The following is a 21750-nucleotide window of genomic DNA, read 5'->3' on the forward strand; positions in this document are numbered from 1 at the left end:
GCAGTATGACAGTATTGCTACATAATTAGGGGATAATAAAAGGCAACGGGAGTTTTATTTTGTGAAAATGACCGGAAGTGCGTTACTCGCTACGGCTAACTTGAGTGGCTCCGAATTCGCAGGAGCAAAACTTTAAGCAGATGTTAATTGGACAAATTAGCGTCACATTGTGGATCTAAAGGGCTACTTCTCGCCTAAAAAGGTTAGACATGTGGATAAAGTGGTATATTTACAGAGTTAGAGCTAAAATAAAATCCGCTTCAGCCTGCTGATTTCAGCTTGGGTAGGAACAAAATGCATTATGGGTTATCGTGTAGTTTACTGACTGGTAAACTACAGGGCTACAGAAACTACAGAAACAAGCAATCATTTTGAGTTGGGAGCTAGCTAGCTAATCGATTACACACCACTCAAAGAAAGACTTCCAGTTGAAGACTGGCTAACGTTAAATACTGTTGTAAAATTAATTGGTCGAAATTAGTCGTTACCCTGTATGATTAATCACTTGACATGACGCTGGCTAATCGACTGACGCACTCGGCACCGGACTTGGCAACCCGACTGCTGGAATTACTTTTTGGTTGTTGCGACTACGATCTCGAGACATTAGATGGCGTTGTTCTGCTCATTCTACATATTCTACCTTCAAGTTACATGAAAAATTACACTAAACTCAATATTTTTAAGCCAATTAAATTTCAGAAGTTCTGCATTACAGTATCTGGGCCCAAGAAAAAAAAAAGTGTTTTTTCGTACTCCAGTTGTAGAAAATGTTGACATAGCCTTTATGCTATTGCATACAGTTTTTGATTGTTTATTTGAATATGGTTATTGCAATTAAAAGAGATACAGCTCTGTGTCATCAGCATAATAATGATCCGGATATTCAAAGAGGCTAATTACACAGATACATCATAAACACGCTCCTTCTTTAAAATAGCAGATCAATGAAGTTCACATTCAATCCTCATTCGTTTTGCGCAAGGAACATAAATCAGTTTGATAAAACTAAACTCTATGAATGATCCAGTTTTAATAGATGTTCTTCCTACATCAGGTAAGATTGTGTTTAGATACCCATTTTTTCCCCCTAATGGTTTAGACCTAAATAATAAAACAATCTCCTTGAAAAATGAAAACCCTGCGAAGCAATCTACTCTCACAATCAATAACACGAGTAGAATATGAATTAACTGAGAGCTAAAACTAAACGTGTTGCCCTTTTTTTTTTTTTTTTACCGTGGCAGCTCGTGACACTGTTGGACTGTGTGGAACAGGCAGTAAAATTCTATATGCAACTTTAAGTAAAGTATTTAATTGATTAGGAACTTTATTGGGTCCTTAATGCTTTGGTATAAAGTAGTATGAGCAGGGTTAAGCACTCAGTGTGAGTATGAGTAGAGTAAGAAAGTAGTAAATGATTCAGTCTGATGTAAACAGGTGAATGATTTGATCTATTAAACAAACTCAGTGGCCTGTCTGCAGCAGTCTCACCTCTGTGGTGTTTGATGGTCAGTGACCGAAAGCAGACTGACACACTAGCAAGTTTTAGTCTGATTTTGTAGTAAAAAGTACATTTTTTGGTTGTGCATTAAATGTAATCTGAATATTTAGTGTCTTCCTGGAGTCTTGTCAGGTGAGGAACAGTTAAAGTGCGTTCTTTACCATAAACCACGACTTTTATAATATAATCTGTTAAAGGTGCAGTGTGCAGAATTTACATCTAGTGGTGAGGTTGCATATTGCAACATATTGAATACCTCTCCCTTTCCAAGTATATAGATATAAAAAGCTCATTCTAAGGTAACAAAAACACCACAATTGTTATTGTCAGGTGATTATACACTAATTAAAACATACACTGCATCTTTAATTAGTCAAATGTAGAGTTTCTGGTAGGTGGTATGTTGAAACTTGACAAAGCCATTTTTCCCTGTGCGGTCACTCTTTATTCTAAGCTAAATTCATCATCCGGCTTCATTCTGAGCATACAGGCATCAGAGTGTTATCGATCCTCTCGTCAAAGTCTCTGCAAGAAAGGGAATAGACGTATTTCTTTTAAAATGTCAGACTGTGGCTGTACTGAGTTAGCGGTGTGAGCTGTTATTTTTGCATTCATAAGTGACATTTTTTGGAGAGAGGTCCGAAAAGTCAAAATAAGCTCCGATACCCTGCTGGCATTTTCTCCGCTGTCCTTTTGGATCAATACAGAAGCGAGATTTCTGTACTGACCCTTGTAAACAGTAAAAAATTAGGGTCACCAGAGAGTTACAGTACAACCTTAAAGAAGTTATGCGAGGAGCTGATATGATGTAGAAGAAAACCGCAAAGCTCAAAGTATGAAACTCTTTTCTGTCTCTCCCTCCTTTCAGGGTAGACACTACTCGTGTGGAGTTCACCATCTCCCTCAGAGAGAACTGGTCTTTACCCTTCCTGGCTTTGCAGGTCACCGCTATCACGTGTTATCTGCGGCCTCAGCTCACCGCCTTACAGCAGGTACGCGCACACTCAACAAACACACTCCAGATCAAAGATATTGGACACTGGCATTGATCGGCCTTGGACTTGACTTGGCACATTCAACCCAACTGCTCAGTAATCTACGGTCTGTATGCTGTTAGGATGCAGGTTAAGTATCTAACCTCTGTGTGTGTGTGTGCCTTTGATTCCTCAGAAGGTGATGGTGTGGTTAATGTACGTGACGACCTTCTGCTTCTGTCTGACGTGGCAGTTCAACCAGTTCATCCTATTGGTTCAGGCTCTCATCATATACACCCTGGACTGTGCTGATTTCATAACCACTACGCAGGTATGGCTGCAACAAGGCAAAGGCACATTTATTTGTGTAGCACATTTGAACAACAAGACAATTCAATATAAAAGCAACAAATGCCAAAATAAAAAGACATTTAACATGATTAAAAGTGTTGCATTGGAAATTAAATGAGAGTAAATTAGAGCTAAAATAGAGTAAGACAGATAAAAGCAGGAGAATAGAAAGAATGGCCTTTATGTGTCATTTCTGGTTGTTGAACACATTTGCATTGTTACTTTTGCTATTAACCCTGGGTGCTTTTGACTGTCATCGTCGTCTTTGAGTCCAGGTCTCCACACAAGACTTTACAAAAATGCTTTTTGAAAAATGCATCATAGTCCTCTGTGTGTGTGTTTCCAGGTGACCACGCTGTACCTTGTTCAAGTGAGCGGCCTGCTGAGTGTGTGGCTCCTACAGTTCTGCAACTCCATGGTACTGGGATCACTGGTTCTGAGCTTCATCGTAGCTGTGCTGTTCATCAGGCACTGCCAGGTCAGTTTGTGTGTGTGTGTGTGTGTGTGTGTGTGTGTCAAAGTCAGACAAATAAATCAAGACAGTTGTGGCAGTCTGTTTACAAAACGCAGATGAGAGATTAACTCGAATCTCATCTGATGTAAATTGGCCTGCGTGACATAAGTTTTTTGTGAGAGATAATTCCACTTTGTATGCCGGAGATTGATTTGATGTGCAATTTAGTTAAATTAGATTGTATCAGTAACAATTACAAAGAAATGTAATGTGACAGGATGAAAGAGGAACGGAGAGAAAAGACGGAGGAAGGTTTAGAATCAGAAATGACACAATACTTGTGTGCATGTGTGTAACATTCTAGTATGTTTTTCAGAGTCTAAACTGATTAATTTGTTTTTTAAAAATGTGTATTTTACAATATGTAATGTGTTATTTTTCTCAGTTTTGGCATTTAATGTGTAGATGGAAAGAGACCTACATGTACAGAACACTGTGTATGCAGTGAATGTGTATGTTGCTTTCTTCAGGGTTCTACATGTAAATCAGTGTTGACAATATTACAGATGTATTAACTGATCCCTTCTCTGCTCACCCAGTCTGGTCTGAAGACAGGAAGCCTGCCAGTTCGTCTGGGCAAACTGCTTCTCCACAGCGCTATGGTTCTCCTCCTCACCCTCACCATCAACTACCTAACCAAGGTGCTCCTCTTCTTCCTCCTCCTCCTCCTCTTCTCTGGCTTCTTTCCCTTCTCCTCAGCTTTATTTTTCCACTTTTCTTCCCCTTATCCTCTTGTGTTTTCCTGTCACTCACCCCAGCCCTCGTTTCCCTCCATATATCCTCTCCTGTCTCCACCTGTCTTCTTTGCTCTTTTTGTTCTCTGCCTCCTCTCCTCTCCTTCCTTTGCTCCACCCTTTCCTCTCTTACGGCTGCTTTGCGCTCTCGTCTTACCACGTTCTCGCTTCCCTCACCCTCCCTTCCTTTACTGCAGCCCCCCCCCTCCTCCTCCTCTCATATGTCTGAAACTCATACGTGTGATGTAAACCGGTTTATTTATTTTATACATGTCAGCGTGCTGATCTTTACACCTGACAAGATGACCTTATCTGTGTGTGTATATGTGTGTGTGTCTATTTACAGAAAGCGCTCCAGCTCAGATCAGATGAACACATCTTTAAATTCATCAAGTCCAAGTTTGCCTTGGGGCCTACGAGGTATGAACACACTCTCATTGAAGAATACGCACAACACAAACATGCTACATTCACTCACTTCTTATGTCGTACACAGTCACACAGCGCTCGTATAAAACACATACGCATATTTTGACACAAGGATGTGCATATGCAAAAGTCTACAGTCTTCTTATACCTCCCCGCACACACGCATGCATACACACATGCCCGTAAACACCTCTTGACTTGATCCAGCGTGACTGTATTATTCACTAAGCGCAGTGTTGTAGCACCTGGAGTGTTAGCGTGTGTGAATAATAGATGGCAGGGGTAACGCCAGCAGCCCTCCCATCGATCAGATACCGTGTGTATGCGTGTGTGTTTGTTGAGCAGCTCAGCCACTGGATAGCTGCTCCGGGGTGGCAGATAACACGGCTCACAACCCAACGCCACACAACTGGCCCTTCAATTATTCAGTAGGCTGTGGAAAATGAAATGCTTACTCCACACTCTGTCTCTGCCCCCCCCCCCCCCCTTTCTTTTTTCTCTCTCAACTTGCCGAGACTTATTTCTTTCACCCCCGTCTTTTTTTTTTTTTTTTTTACTTTTACTTTTCAGTTTTGTGACGTCTCAATTCTCAGTTTAATTATTTATCACCGCAGCTGTTCATCACAAGCAATAATGTCAAGGTATTATGCAAAAGGTGTGTTATAAAGAAAACACAAGTTAATTCATTACTGTGCATTCATGCTATGTTGAGATAATATATGCTGAAGCATTTTCTGTGTTTTTCTGTTATCTTAACAGCTGAAGAAACATGGAGATAACTTGATTTTATTTTAGTTATGATTATATATTTCATTGTATCATTGTAGGAACATGCAAGAAAAATGTGCAACATTTTCTTATTAATGTCCATTTTTCAGCTTTCTGACTCATATAATATAACTCAATTGGCATTCAATTCATGAATGTTTTATCTGTCTGTTGCTGTTCTGTCAGGTAGCTGTCTCCTAAAACCCAAATATGTTTTCAGTTTGTTTGGAATGAGAAAGTATAAGTGCCACTGACAGAAACGTTAAACTTTAAATGACACTGTTACTTTTCAAAGAACCGTGGAAAGTTTACTTTAGTAGCAATAAAATATACCTCTGCTCAATCCACTTCAGTCAGTTCTGTTGTTTCAGTCTGACTTGGTTTGGTGTGATAAGTAGTTTATATTAGCTTCAGCTTTAATGGTTTGGTGTGACCAGTAGCTGATGTTGGCTTATGTTAGCTAATATTACCTTCAGTCTTACTTGGTTTTGTATAATCAGTTGATTATGTTGGGGGATGTTAGCTAATGTTAACAAACTGTAGATACAGTGTATGTTGCTGAATAGCTGACATTACTGAGTTGCTTTGCTAGATTTATCTTCACTACTTGTGCTACTGTTATACTATGTTTTATGTCACAGATAGACATTAAGTATTTTTATATTTTATTTATAGTATATTTTAATAGGATGTAAATGCAGTGTATCTCATTAGGGGACAGAAACATGAGAATCTTATCAAATGTAGGGAAAATTCAGTGTGTAGTTATACTGTGATTGCTTCATTATGGACACAAAGCCACACATTGTCTTTAATATATGGCTATAATGATAGCAAGTAAGACATTTTCCTTTTGTCATTTCTTGTATGCCCCCTTTCCTTTGTTACAATCCTCCTTCTCTCCCCCTCATCACCCTTCCACTGACCTCCACCCCTGCAGAGATTTCGATGCCAGTCTGTATCTGTGTGAAGAAGCCTTTGGCCTGCTGCCCCTTGACACACTGGAGCGGCTGGCCGGCACTCTGCTGCTGTACCCCTACATCTTCACACTACTGCTGCTCAGCGGCACGCTAGCGGTGGCTGTACTGCAGAAACTGAGGTAGGTGACGGAAGAAACACAGAGGGGAGGGAGAGAAAGTGTTAACCTACTTGTGCAACTTCTCACCATCACATGGAAAAAAGCAAATGGTAGCTCTGTGCTGTAGGTCATTTACCTGTAATGTTGAAATGAATCAGTTGAAAGAAAAATCCCTGCTTGATTATTCAAAACTAACTTCAGATTCATTGATGTTGATTATCAAGTGGCAGTTGGGTGATTTCCTTTATTTATTTTCCTGCAATCCTCTGACCTTATTATAGTACAACTAAGGCTGTCAAATGATTACTTATAATTTTTTTGCATAATATAGAATCTTATATAATTATTTTGCATTTCACAACAGTTTTTAAGTCCACATTAACAATGTTACCAGTGTATCTCGTTTGGGAATCAAATTAATTCAAAGAAAGTTACTTTATGAACTTGACTTTTAGATTGATTTCAAATCAAAAGAAGTGTAATGAGTCTTAGGTAACACAATGTCTACTTAAAAAATATAGCTTGCCTTAAACTGAAAAGCAATGCTACAACAACAGTGTGGTCTTGAGGTAGGGGACAACTTCAAAGTGCTTATTTTGTGAAAAACTTTTTTTTTTTTTTGGTAGGATTACACTGTTCCAAAATGAGAAATATGCAGAAGTGCACAAAACATACAGCACATTATAATAAAGTGCAGAACAAACAAAAAATGCTCCATAGCTCCATTATCTTTGAGTTCAGTTGAAAACTGAGGAACTTGCCACATTGAGAAATGAGCACGACATAATGTGGAAACATGAGCCCAGCAATTCTCCGAAATTATAGAGCGATGGGACATTTAAGGAAAGTCACAACAATCAGTGTAGACAGTGCAGGAATATGACAGCAGCAGCAAGACTCCTGCCATACAAACGCATGTCGTGCTTTGTGGACAGTTTACAGAGGTCGATTGCAATGGCAATCTGTGACAGTGGTTTAGAGGGAGGGAGTAAGTGACAATTAACACAATTTGCCCTTAATTGCATTGCGATTAACGCGTTAACACAGACAGCCCTAAGTACAACCTTCAGGTCATACGTTGGCTTTCCTATTAAGGCTCTCCAGTAAAGTAACGTTTATTGGAGACAGTCCTCCCAAGAAAAACGACACACTGTTGTATTGTCAACAAAAATGATTATTATTATATTTCACTAACAGACTCCATCTAGCAGCTGTAGTAATTATGACCTGAAGCAGTGCCCCAGTTCATATAATCATGCATTTTTTAAACATATTTTTAATGGTTATATACTGTACTAAACTTCTTACCTATTTCCTCTCTTTATACAGTATTAATATTCTATCTTACTCAAGTCATATAAATTACATTTTACACAGTGACGACAAACTGTCTGATCTATTTTATGTATTGGGTCATTTGTAAATTAAATCTCCTATTGCGCTTATTGAATCTTGGTCCCTGTTTTGCCCTTGGAGGTTGAAACATGCTTCTTTCATATTCTTGTCCACCAGACAAAAGATGCATCAAAGGTCCAATCTTTAAACCGAATTGAAAAGCGTGTTCTTTTCGAACATATGTGGAATTGTTTTGTTCACAGAAATGATTCAAAAAGTTACAGCTCAGATTGGCTCTGTGTCTGTCAATATTTACTATTTGATCCTCAAACTTAGCGAACAAGTTCGTGTCCATCCTTGTTAGGAGAAGTTGGTCAAAGGAGGTGATACTTTGTATACAAATGAAGAGTTTCAGTCCTGATAGATAATAAAGCTTAGAAGAAGACATCAAGATGTCCATTATGAAGTAGAAACCCAGTCACAGTGGTAGTCTAGCCTCCATATGCCTCCCCTCCACATCACTGCAAAGTTAAGTAATGGCATTGTTGCTTCATATTCTGAAAAACAGAATAGTCTACCCGCAGCCTCTCAAAGCTTTATCCGCCTGTGGTGCAAGGTGAGGGGCCGCACTCAACTTAATCACATTAGCACATCAACTCTCCCTTTGCTGTTGAAGGGCTGGAATACAAACCTCATAGAACAAAGGGCTATTTGCCAATTCAAGAATTAATGTAATCCAGTTTACCCCACCTCACATAGAAGGAAGAGCCAGATTGGATTTGTATTCAAATGGAAGCCGGTGTCCGTCTGGTTAGGTGCGGGAGGCCAGATTGTAGGAGTGACATCATCACCCTCGGGCCTTGTGTTTGTCTACGCGTTGACTCCTGCAGACAGAAAACGTCCGTGGGCGTGCATCATTGCGTGTCCGCTTATGTGCATACAGCTGATGAAAACTGAATAATAGCGAGTGGAATCTGAATAATCTGAATATCAAATCCACCCACTTTCCTTCTGCCTCTCTTCACAACTGTCTGGCTGTAATGTTTTATGTATCGTTGTTGTCTTTTGTCTCGGTTTTTTTGTTCCTCAGCAGGACTAAAGTAGGTTCAGTAGAGGAGAAGAAAGGAGCTGGAGAGGGGCGAGCGGTGGCATTTCGTCCAGATGTGGCCTATAATGTATTGCATTCACTGTTCTTTGGACTTCTGGCTTTCAGCACTATGAGGTGAGCTCATCATACACATGCATGTGTAAAAGTGTGTTCATGTACAGGCAGATACCCAAATTCACAAACAGTTGTCAGTAGTCACATTGGTTTAATTCCTGCACAGGGACTCTTAGTACGTACTTTTCCTCTTGACTGCTTGATTGTGCGTACTCATGAGCAGATACTGAAATCCAAGCGCCACTCAAAAGGCTGTTCATCAAGAGTCTGAATGGTCCACTTTAGCCTTGATCAGCTCTCCACACCAAGCGCCATCCCACAGGACCTCAGTCTATTGGATGGTTACACCACTCACAGCATGAGCTGACAAACCTGGGCAGTCAATAATTAATACTATATATATTATATATTGACCAACACTAGTTTTTTTTACACTACGAAGACCAATATTGATCATTCTTTGACTCCAGCTCACTAACCAGTATCAGCAATAGACTTAGATATTGTGAATATTGACATTTTGTTTTGCCTCTATTCTAAAACCAAGAGCAGAAAAGCAAAAATATAAGGAATGGATTGAATTGTGCGTTTCACTATGCAAACTGCCGTCACAAGCATGCCTGGCTAACCAACATGCAAAAGTACCCCAGTGTGACTTTCAAGGCCAAGAAACATTATCCAACTACATTAGTTTGTGAAAATACAACTTCGATAAAAATACAAGAAGACCAAAAAAAGTAGTAGTATTTTTAGAAGTTGGTCCTGGATGCTATCAGAGTTTATGCTAATGTGTAGCAGCTTTGTCCTGCATTTGGGGTATGCTAACATTTGCAACAAACCTGGCCAACGTTAGCCAAGATAACATTACGTTTTCCAAACACAATTAGTTAGTGCTCATCCTCAAAGTCTTCATCTTGAAATGTTAAAAGTGAAACGTGTTTGAAAATACAAACAAGTATGGAAGTGTGCTACATACAGTCAGTAAGCTAAGCAACGCTAAACAAGTTCATATTCAAATTAAATATCGGTCTGATTTTACATTTTTCCTTCAGATATGGACTAACTAGCTGTACACTTCAATAGAAGCACAGTGTTATGTCTTTATTTACGTCTTTTGAAGAGATTATCGTTAGCTTAATCAGAAAGCTAATTGCAGCTAAAAAAGTCTGCTAATAAAAGCGGTCATTTCAGAGGGAAAAAATGATGGTTGAAGGCTAGAAATGAGAAAGCTACTTTTGTTGTGTGACATTGTTTTTTAAAAAAAGAGAAAAGAACAGTTCCAAATTAGCCTCTGTTGATCTAAAACTTAACAGGTGTAGAAACAGTAAGTAAGTAAGTAAGGCTTAATGGATAGTCATTCTGGGTTATAAAACATGTTTGTTCTTTTCAAAACCTTTTCTTTGGTTGCCTGCATACACAAAATAGGTCATGTGTGAAAAGAAGCTTGTCAGAATATGCACACCTCTGTGGAAATTGACCCACAAGTGCGAATATTGTGGAGTTGGACTGGAAACGGCAAGGAAGTTATCCACTGAACTCAAGTCTGTTGTGCTATTTTTTTGGCACAGTTACTGCATGTCTCAGCCAGACATACCCCTCTATGGATTTTATCCCAAAGTTTCAACTCACTGCAAATATCTTCAGGAGTAGATAGAGGAGAATATTGGTGTTCTGAGGATGTAAAGAAAATATTACTTATATTCACTATTTTTCTGGTGCTGATTGTAATTTCTTGCAATTTTTTCTGTCAGTCCGCAAGACAAGCTGCTCTGTATCGTCCACAGTTGTATTTCTGTGAATTTAGAGGATACTTGAGTAGCAGCATCATACATTGGCAGGTTCCCACTGCTGAGACTGTCTCCAGTTACAGATGCCAGGCCCCAGCTGTGGGGTAAGAGCCCTGACTCCACCGCTGGCACTTGGACTTTGCCATAGAAGAGAAACATCTTTTTCGTGGTCGAATTTCATGTCCAGCCGTTTTTTCTTAATTCCAGATTCAGCTTTCTAAACTGGCAGCGTTTACTGCTGCTGTGACCTGCTGGCTCTTGACGAATTTGCTCTTATTGATCACAACAGGACTTTGACAACCAAACTAAACAGGTTGACTGACCATGACTACTTAAACAAGTCTCTCAGTTTTATATTTGTCACTGTTCTGTTTTCTTTTGCAAAATTAGTTGTTTAAACTAATCTAATATACATTTTCTAATATTGTTTAATATTTTGATTATTTATGTTTTTAAATAGATACATTGATTTATCAGTCCTTCACAATTAAGAATGTGGAATTAGATCATGATTGAGATTTTTAGTTGAGAAATGACTTGGATGATTAATCCATAATCAAAACAGTCAATGAGCTAATTGTCTAATTTGTCTTATCTTTGTAGTTCTAATCAGGAGTCACAATGGACATGTCAATAGCCATTTACAGTTCAAGTGACTGGGTGATATGTTGCTTAATCAGTTAATTATAATCTGTGAATTTTGTAAAGATTTAGCCTTTTTTGTAATAGATATTGTATGCTAAAATTGTAGCTGTGGTTAATCACAAGAGCTAATGAGGCAGGATATTAACTTCACGAGTATTATTATTGCAATTTTGTTACAAATTACATTATAAATGGAAAATTGCTCATATATAGCGAAACAGTTTTATAAATTTGATTACCAGATTATGTTACCTAACGGCAAATCTTCAAAATATCTGCGTACCTTGCTCATCATATCCCGCCTCTCAACAAGGTGTCAATTTTCAGATAATTTGTTAATTAATCAATTTATTAGTTTGCATTGTAGGTCACATTTTAAACAAGCTCACACTGTAGTTCCTCTCCCTGGAAGTTATAATACCAATAATAACTATTCTTGTTTTACTGTCTCACAAGACTCTTAACCTTTAGTAATCAGAGGCTAACATTGTACTTTATTTAAGTTTAGCTCTTCACAAATCCAGACTATCATTACTGTTAATAATTGATTATCAACTAGTAGCACATCCTTTTATAAAAGATAAAACACAATGAGTGGAATACAGTATTGTATTTATTTGCACATTGCCTTCTTATTAGCTCAATAATGTCACACAACTTGATTGTATGCCTTTAATAATGCCTTTTTACATCTGTAATCCCAAGTACAACAACCCTCCCAGTTCCTTCATCTGTGATATTGTCAAGCTGTATTTGCTTCTCACATCATCAGTATACTTCCCGAGCTATGCACATTTCAAAGCTGAATAATTGCCTTTAAGTTTGGGCTCTTTCTGAGGAGTGTCAAGAAAATCCGAGCCATTTTATAGTTGGAATCATTGCTGTATTAAAAGAAACCCTCAATTACTCAGAAGAAGAGAAGAGTTCTGGTGTTTGGTTTAATAATAGCAACATGTAGATGAAGGTTAGCAGTGGTTCTATACATAGTTTAATTTGAGTCAGATTTTGAGTGTGTTGTAGGCAGTTGGGTTTATGTGGTGTGCAGGGTTTGGAAACGCAGATAGTATAAAATGCATTTAATTCATAACGTTTATGTATAATGTATTCCTATTACAGTCACGAATTAAAGTATAGCATGAATTCAGCCAATAAAGGGAGGAAAAATGAGCACTTTTAATACACAGCAGCAGGCAGGTACAGTAGTGCAGAAACTGACACATTTGATTTCAGCACTTTCTCTAAAGTGCTGAATAAGAGGGAAAGGCCAAAAGTGCGGAAAGCCATTCATTTCTGTCAGGCAGCTCCTTTGCATTGAAGAAAAAGTATTGAGATTAATTTCTGTGAGGCTGCACTTCTCTATGCCCCCCCGCCCCCTCTCTTTCTCTCTTATGGCTCCTGTACCTGTCAACAATTTTTCAGCTCATTTCATTCTCTCGGCCTCCTCTCCGCCGCTCACTCCTCTCCACTTAATCTTTTTTCTATTTGTTTTTGGGCTCTAATGTGTGTGCTTTGGATCAGAACTCGGATAATAAGCCCATATTTTAGACACTAAATAAAGCCTAACCACATTGCAACCTTATCACTAAGTCATCCTTTAAACTAAGCATCCTAAAGCCCAGAGGATTAAAAAATAAAGATTATGTCTCTTTAATCTGTCTGTCCTTCTCTCATGAAGATGGTTAAGTTTCTTTTTTTTTCTCCAAACTTTTTTAACACCAAACACAACTTGACATTTTCTCTCCCTCTTTCTCCCACTCTCTAACCAGGATGAAGTATATATGGACCGGCCATATGTGTGTGGTAGCAGCTTATGGCGTGTGTGGGACGGAGCTGTGGACTCTGCTTCTCAACACCCTCCGCTGCAACAGTAAAGTTCTGGTACGAGCTCACAGCTGCACCTCTGTCTCCAGACATCTGCTACACCGTTGTCAGTTTGATATGAACAAAGTGGGACACTCGGTTTTAAAAACTAGATTTACCGCTGTTTGATTCCGTAAAGCTGCACTAATCAATATTTTCTATATTATCTATGGTTCAGATGATTTTAATGTGATAGGTGTGGTGCATTTTTAGCTTCTTCTAGCACATTGTTTTGGTTCTCTCCCCACTCTAACGCACCTGATTTTAAAAATTAGCTTGTTGTCATGCAGCTGAAGTTTGTCAAGGGCTTGATAATGAGTTAATAATCGGAATCAGGTGTGTTAGAGTGGGGAGGTAGCTAAAACATGCAGGGCAGTGGCTCTCCAGGAGCATGATTGGTGACGACAGGGGTAGATGTTCGGTTCACCAACAGTTCTCTGTTTGACAAATCAGTACTCAGTGCTCAAAGACTCTTTTAACAAGATGTTTTTTAATCAATTTGACAGATTTTTTACCTTCCTGTTTTCAACCCACAACCTGTATATGCCTGTAGTGTTTGGATTGAGCAGCTTTTTAAAGTCCCAAATCAGATTTTCTATCCATCAAAGCCAGCCTTCCAAAAACCAAGAAAGTTTAAATTTGTAGCTCGACCAGCTATGTGTTCAGTTTCCCTCATCTGTTACAGTAGAGAGTTACAGGATTTTCTCAGTGTGTTAGCTTTAGAAATATTAAAAAATGTGTTTCTATAAAAGCCTTTTTTTTTTTTTTAGATCAGTACTCACTCAGTTATCAGGACTAACCTCAATACTTTCTAACATCTGTCAGCAGTGTTCAGTGAATCACTCTCTTGATTTTTGATTGAAGAAAGGTGCCTTCTCTTTTTTTTTAATATGCTGATTTGACATGAAAGATGTCAAATGACCAGTTGCATGTTAATCTCCATCTCTGCTGATAACATTGCCACTGAGGCCACTAGGTGTCAGTGTGGTCCTAACTTGACGAACAGCAGGAATCAGATAAGAGAATGATACTTGTGAGCAGTGCTGCCCTGTTTGTCTGTTATCTCATTCTGTGCTTGTCTTCTTTTTCTTTTCTTTTTTTCTTTAGGTCTCTCTCTCTCTCTCTCTCTCTCTCTCTCGCTCTCTCTCTCTCTCTCTCTCTCTCTCTCTCTCTCTCTCCTCTCTCTCTCTCTCTCTCTCTCTCTCTCTCTCTCTCTCTCTCTCTCTCTCTTCCCCCCCCCGATACGATTATATTCTTATATGGCTGTTTTCTTTCTCTCGTTTTTGCAGTTGAGGCTTGTCAGATATGCAGTCCCACTGGCAATGATCGCTTGCCTGTATTACAAGGTATGCCCATTTGTTCATCACTGCATTGTCGGCCTCATTACGGAGCCGAGTCACTTTGTACAAATCTCGTGTGACGATATAAAAAGAAGGAAATGGCAGAAATGGAAGTTGTGAAATCACTGAAATCATTGCCTTCCTTTTATTTATTCTGCCAATGAAAGAGTCTAAATGGTTGTCATGCACGCTATTATGCTCAGGGAAGAAATTAGATGTTATTTAAGATACATCAGTAGTTGTGATACTGTTTTATGGCCTTAATGAATGTTAACGCTGTTCTTTTTCCATCACTTCTTGCCTCTGTTTCCCTCTATAGTTCTGGCCTAAACTGATGGAGGAATTGTCAGAACTGAGGGAGTTCTACGATCCAGACACAGTGGAGCTCATGACCTGGATTAGGTACACACACACACACCAAATCCAGAGCTCACATCAAATTGAAGCAAATCTGATTAGCTTGTTTCCGCAGATCAAGTTTCACTTTGCCTGATGTCCTTGATTAGTCTCTGGGTGTGTTTGTGTGTGCGTGTCCATGTACATGTGCATGTGTATGTGTATGTGTATCAGCGCTTGTTTGCGGGGGAGTCTGGCCGATGAGTGATGAGAGCCGATGGGTCTCCATGAATAAGACATGGGGGTGCTTGGAAAGGACCCAGCTGTTGGCAGAGCTCTAACCCACCTCAGGGTCTCCGTGGCCGGGCTTTCGATCAAGAGCATCAGCCTGATGGGATCTGAGATGGAGCTGTGATTTGGAATGGCTCCGTACTGCGGCTGCGTGTGTGTGTTTTTGGGTTTGCACATCTGTGTGTGTGTGTGTGTTTGTGTGTCTGTCGTTTTACGGTCCTCAGGTTGGATATGGAGCATGGGGCTAGCTGTTGGCTTTAGCTTGTCTGCGTTGCATACCATGTAACTATGTAACCATGACGTCTGGCCAAGGACACATCACATCACAGGCTGTCTCCTGTCCTATATTTCCCTGTTATACTACATTCACATCAACACAACAAAGTGAATTTCAACTGGATGGTCGGTCCATCTGGGAGTTCATCCATACTGAAGCCGATTATATCTGCAAACGCCTCTTTTTATTTCTGTTATTTATGAGCCATAATTAAATCACCCTTTCACCAAAAAATACATAATGGAGAGCAACTAATTCATGAATTTAGGTGTAAATGATCACAGAGAGCTGGAGGGGACTGAGCGGAGGTTGAACAGACCAGCTGTGTTTGTAGCTGGCCAGTCACAGTTGACTGTGTGGCTGTTAAGTTAAGAGGCCAACACTGTGTCCTCTCTTATTAATCTATCACACCGCTGTTTGAATTAACCTGCAGACAGTGTCACCACTGTAAAATAATGATTTGATCAGCAGGATGGTGACTGCTCTGCTGGTGTTGGCTGTGATGATGATACCCTGGAAAAAACCCAACAGAAACCCATTAATCTTTTCAAGTGTAAATGTTTTAAAAATATATTCAGCATACTGTACAGATTTGATTTATTGATGATTTCCTCTTCTTTGCTTGTCACTTAGCCAAAGTCTATAAAAATCTACCAAGTCTCATGACAATAGAATTCAGATTTGTGCTTTCAGTAAAGTGTGACACATGTGGGCGTCCTGTGTGACAGGATGATTGAATATGAAGGCACAAATGTCATTAAAAATAGCTGTAAATATATTAGTGTTGGCAGTCAATGATGAGAAGGATTGTCCAATTATTGTGCTGTTGTTTTAGAGGAAGTTTCACATTATTTTGGACTTCATTGTGCATATTTGACAAGTATATCCAGTTTTGCAGTATGAGTATGTGTGTGGATTGTGAGGTTATGTATGTGTAGTTTTAATTTAAGTCTATGTGTGAAGCTTTGATACACTTGACATGATCAGTCTTACTCACAGGAGGATGTATTCGCCACCCAAAACACGCTGAGTGAGGTTAAGCTGATTTCAACAGCTGATCCCGATGCTTTGGAGTCATTGACGCTGATTCTTATTTAGTACCAAAAAGCACCAAAATCCTATAAGTCTCTGTTTTTTATAGTTTTTTCTTCATGTGATTCTTGTCAGGATTGTAAATCATTTAAAACAGAATCCTGATAATTGTACAAACTTCTCCATTAAAAGAAAATACACATTAAAAAAAGTATAAAAGTGCAAAATTAGAATCATAGATGATAAATCACAGATGATGACTGTACTTCACTTCTACACTGAATAAGTCATAATTCAAAGCTCATTATTCCCATCCGATCATCATCAGCGTGATGACACTAAGTGGACCAGATGCCATTTTTTAAGAAATGGCCAATTTTGGTCTAATCCTATTAGACAGATAGTGAAACGACACAGACCGACAGAGAGAGGAATAGAGAGAGAGATGGATAGTGAGACAGAGGAGGAGAGGTTGGGATTTTGGATGTATTTGTGTGTGTGTGTGACATGGGTTCCCTTCCCTCCGGAGCTAATCCCATTAGGCTCTGAGGATTAGGGGCTGCCTAGAGTTACCTTGGTTTGGGGCTGAGAGCAAGGCGGAGCGCTAAGCTTCTTGCGCAGTGCTAATTACATTCCAGATGAAAGTGTTAAAAACGAGGGAAGGGGGGAGGGGTTTCACGTGACACCATATTCTATCGCCTACTGAGGCCGAGGTTATGAAGTTTTTATATGTAAAGATCACAGGAGATTCTCAAATGGTAGCATAATGAGGGGCAGAACAAAGATGGACACACACATATAGAAGGGGAGTGTATTTCTGGGCCAGCACGTGTATTTATGTAAAGCTGTCAGGAGTACATTGTGGTAATTCTAGCTGCAGGGGATGTGATGCATGTATGAATCATGTACGACTGATAAAGGTTGCAACTGTTCAGAAAATGATTTAATGCGGCCTTCCGTCAAAATCAGAGGAAGAGGGGCGGGGGTTTTAATCTGTGCTGGTGTATGAGGTTGTTTAGAGGCTGAAATGTGTTAAACCCTCCTGTTATTTTTCTGTCGACTGCAACTTTTATCCTCCTGGGTCAAAATTGACTGTTTAAAATAAATAGGCCTGTCACAATAACTATCGACTTATCATACAATAACGTAATTATCAACATCATCATGTCTATATATGGACTTATTTTATGATACATGAATATAACTGTGATCATTGTTTTGATCTCAGTATTGCCACACTTCACATTATCAGCTAAGAGGCTATTCATGTCACATTGGCTAAGCAAGTAGTGTCCTCCATTCCTCACTGTGTACATCCTGAGTGGAGACTTATATGGTATTAAAGTTAAATAACTCTGTCCCCAACCATAATGGCAGTCTGTGCATTTACAGAAGTGTAGCCCCCCTTCTACAATCCCACCCCCGCCCCCCTTGCATTATTATGCTATTATATTATCATTATATCAGTGGTAGAAAATGATCTTCAAATGACAATATCGTTTATTGTGATTATTTCTGAGACAATATATCAAGAACAAAAGTAGTTTTCGTGATTTATAAAGCATATAAAGGTATAAATGATCACCCAACTATGTGTTAGATCTTTTGAGCCAACTTATTACCACAGGTTTTACACTTGAAATTCTGATCAACCGTTTTTGGCCAGAGTTAACGCCTGCTGTTCTCATGGGTCAAAACTGACCCAAGGATACAACATTCTCTAAAATCCTCTTGTGTTATTTGTGAAATGAGTGTTTTAAATCAGAATTAGGATGAGGTTAAGGTGTTGCTTTAGTAAATGGATTTAGAGATTAGATTAGGATTAGATTAGAGCAGAACTGATACATGTCCTCAGTCCTCGTGAGTATAGAAAGAAGTGCACTAAGACAGGTTGATGAGAGGATTATCCTGATTCCCAGGCCAATCATTATGACCCCTGGACTTCTCGGTCTTGAAGAACTATAAGGTGTAGGGTTAATGTGATAACACCCAGTAGAGGTTCATCTGTATGTGCAAAAGCGTAATTCTCAAGTTTCCAGTTGAGGACTCAGCTGTAGGCCGACACTCTCTTCTAAATGGACGGTCAATAAATCCATAGCCATGCCCGGTCGTTCCACCGCCTCCATGTCTGAGTTATAGTTATGAGTGTGCAGTTTTTAAAGTCACAAATATTGTTTCTGTCTTTCTTCATCTCTCTGCTTCTACCTCAATGTTCATCTTAACTTCTTTTTTTTTTTTAATTCAACATGGCATCAATCAAAGAAGGCTACCAGAGAATAAGAAGCACTGATGATGATGATTAGTAGTAGCTTCACTGCTATGCTCTCTGACATATGAAGTGAGTGCTGAGCATGAAGAGTTCAGTGCAGGGAGGAAAGGGGGGAAAGTACATGTGCAGCATAGATAGGAGCAGCTTCAAGTCAGACACATGTTGTAATATCAACAGCTGCTTCTCACTGATCACTGTGGGATGTAGTGACAGAGAATAGATACAGCAAATGTCAAATGTCACATTTGGGTTTTATTGCTTTCCAAAACCAAAAATTGTGTGTCAATGATGCTCCATGTCAAAGTGAATCCGCAAATATAAGCTCCCTTTTTTTTCTCATGTTTTGAAGAATTCCTTATATCACCCCCCCCATTCCTCCTTCCTTCCCTGGGTGGAGATATACAGACTGTGGTCGAGAATTATGAAGGCTGCAGTGGAAATTATTAATGAGAGCTTTGACAGCAGTTTTGCTGCAAATTCAGAAAGGCACATCTAGCTACTCAGCATGGAGACCCATTCAGAGAAGGAGCCGGGCTCAAACGAGGAACGTCAGCACATTTCGTAGAGACGTTGACTTTGTTTATCCCACAAGTCCTCACACCTAAACAAGCAAATACTGTAGGGTTGTTTGTCAGCGCCTTCCAACACGACCCCTAAGACCTTCCCAAAAAAAACGACTCGCATGAGCTCTAGCTGTTGGTTAGTAAAGCTGAGAGGAGAGCTTATTAAACATGAATACAAAACCTTTTTGTTTTTCCCTTTACCACCAATAAGTTTTATCTTTTTATTTATCTTTCACAAACTCATTTCCTTCTTTTTCTGGTTTTAGCACGCATTAAATTGATTAGTTATTCCCGATTCTCCCCACCCAACATTTCCCATGTTCCCAATATACATATGTAATGAAATATATTGTCTGGAATAAAAACAAAAAAACCTGTCTTGCTCAGGATAAAAAGATAATGGTTCCATTACTTGATTATCAAACACAAAAAAGCAGCATGTACAACAACCTTTTAACAGCACTTTGGCTGACCGCCATTTAATGTCAGCATCAAATTGGACTATACTCTATTTGTTTCACCCTTTATCAATGTTAAAATGCTAATGGTGGTTACAGAGGTCTTTATACAAATGTCTAGTAAGATTGAAGATAGTTATATTTGCTCAGTAAAAATGTAATTTTACACTCTTTAGCCCCGTTTAGACCAAATGTTCTGTACACTTTGGAACCAGAGAAACTGATCGCAGGAATTAATCTTGGGATTTAAAGTCCCTGGTGTGCAGTCCTGTTTGCGTTTCCACCACATCTGAGGAACCAGGTAGATCCTGCAAATTAGACCCATGAGGAATTGATTGGAATTGAATTTAGATTTTGATTCCTCCAGTGGAAACGCAGGGAGAGGAAAAATGTTCTTAGTCCCTGGTGTAAGTCCCTGCAGTTGAAGAGCTTCTTTTTGAGTTTCTTACTCATTAACTAGTATATTTATGCACAGCAGTTAGCATTCTTAGAGAAATGAGTTAAATTAACCATAACAGTAGGCTTTTATACTTTTTAAGTGCATATCAGTGGACTACACTTTCATTTAGCAACAGAGGTGTATTCTTAGATGTAATTGGTGCACAGGTGGAGGTCCATTCAAATGAATAGAACCATGTCTGCCTCTGAGGTCAACCTGCAGCCAATCTGTTCATCAACAAGAGCAAATTTCGCACTTACAGCAAATGTGCTGCAACAGTGAAATAATGCCAGAGCTCAGCGCCGTTCGCCGTGTTTCCCTTCATTAAATCACGTGCAGGTGACACCGAGCTGCAACAAATAACCACACACCCCTATGCACACATCACACTGGTCAGTTACAACTCGATATCATGCCTGTTAATGCCGGAGACATAGGATTACAGGAGCTCAACAGCTTTCCATGTTTTATTCTTGAAATGTGTGACGGTGTAAACACTGCTGTGTCACATTTTGCAATATGATCTGACACTTTACAACGTGAGATTCAGTAGGATTAAGACTGAGAAAGCATTGGATTAATGCGACCATATAAACTGCTGTCCATTGCTATTGTAGTAATACCATTATGTTCAACCACCAGATTTTATAGGCTCACCAAGCATGACGTCCATGCTTCTGTGGTAGAAAGTGAGAGAATGAACTCAGCTGATGAGTTGAGAATTTAGAGGGCAGACCTGCTGTCTTGCACGAGGTTCCCTGATAACTGTAGTCCAGTGTAACTAAGTCTCAACCCCCTTTCCTCTCAAACCTGTTTTGTAGATCTGTCTTATTGTGTTCACTTGTCTGTCTAATTAAAACAAATGATTTCCTGTTCACTGGAAATGTGCCAGTGTCTGTATATCTGTATATTAATCCTTCAGTAAAAATCAATTTTTCTTTTCCCTCTGTCAAAGTGTCTTGACCCCCCCCCTTTTTTAAAAACGTTTTTACATCCTCTGTTCACTCTTTCTCACACTCGCTCTCCCGCTCCCTTAATTGTCTTCCTGTCATCCTGCTCCTTGTCGTGTTTTAAATTGTCTAAATTAGCAGCGTTTGGCCTCATACTTAAATGGGGAAAGTGTTCGTGAGTGTCTTTCTTTGAATGCTGACTCATCCAGAGGTAGTTCAGAGAGAGTGAGAGAAGTCCTTGACTGAACTACACACCTCTCAGTCAGAAGTGAGACTTCAGAAAGGCTACAGGCCGGCACGTTTTGTAAGAACACTCCCCATCACTTTTTCAGTCTAGCCGTTACTTAATTGTTAACACAATTTCCACTCCACACCACTTCAATGTGTGTGGTTGCTGGTGTCTCAGTTATTTGCATTGATGCATTATAAGAGCTGCATAGGCCTATCACAATGATTGCTATCAACTTATCGTACAATAATGTAATTATCAACTTCATCATGTCTTTATATGGACTTATATGATTCATGGATCATGATACATTTTTTGACCTCAATATTGGCACACTTCACATTAGCAGATAAGAGGCCTCTGGTCAGGTTAACATTGGTTAAAGCTGTGCTGGGAAATATAGGAGTGCATCTGTAATAATGCAG

General features: G+C 39.3%; 1 protein-coding gene across 2 annotated transcripts in view; it reads left to right on the forward strand.

Annotated features, from left to right (window-relative positions):
* The window catches only part of dpy19l3 (dpy-19 like C-mannosyltransferase 3), a 58148-nt gene that overhangs the window by 18312 nt on the left and 18086 nt on the right, over nt 1-21750 (forward strand). For both annotated transcript variants that reach the window (XR_008321189.1, XM_053316843.1), the window contains exons 7-16: nt 2373-2496; nt 2675-2809; nt 3176-3307; nt 3883-3984; nt 4424-4497; nt 6215-6373; nt 8778-8909; nt 13048-13159; nt 14431-14487; nt 14801-14883. Coding sequence is in view for 1 of the 2 variants with exons in the window: in XM_053316843.1 (XP_053172818.1) it covers nt 2373-2496; nt 2675-2809; nt 3176-3307; nt 3883-3984; nt 4424-4497; nt 6215-6373; nt 8778-8909; nt 13048-13159; nt 14431-14487; nt 14801-14883 (1110 nt within the window). In the remaining variant the exon portion in view is untranslated. The remainder of the gene's footprint in view (nt 1-2372; nt 2497-2674; nt 2810-3175; nt 3308-3882; nt 3985-4423; nt 4498-6214; nt 6374-8777; nt 8910-13047; nt 13160-14430; nt 14488-14800; nt 14884-21750) is intronic.

Source organism: Scomber japonicus, chromosome 1, assembly GCF_027409825.1.
Source record: "Scomber japonicus isolate fScoJap1 chromosome 1, fScoJap1.pri, whole genome shotgun sequence".
Taxonomy (NCBI): domain Eukaryota; kingdom Metazoa; phylum Chordata; class Actinopteri; order Scombriformes; family Scombridae; genus Scomber; species Scomber japonicus.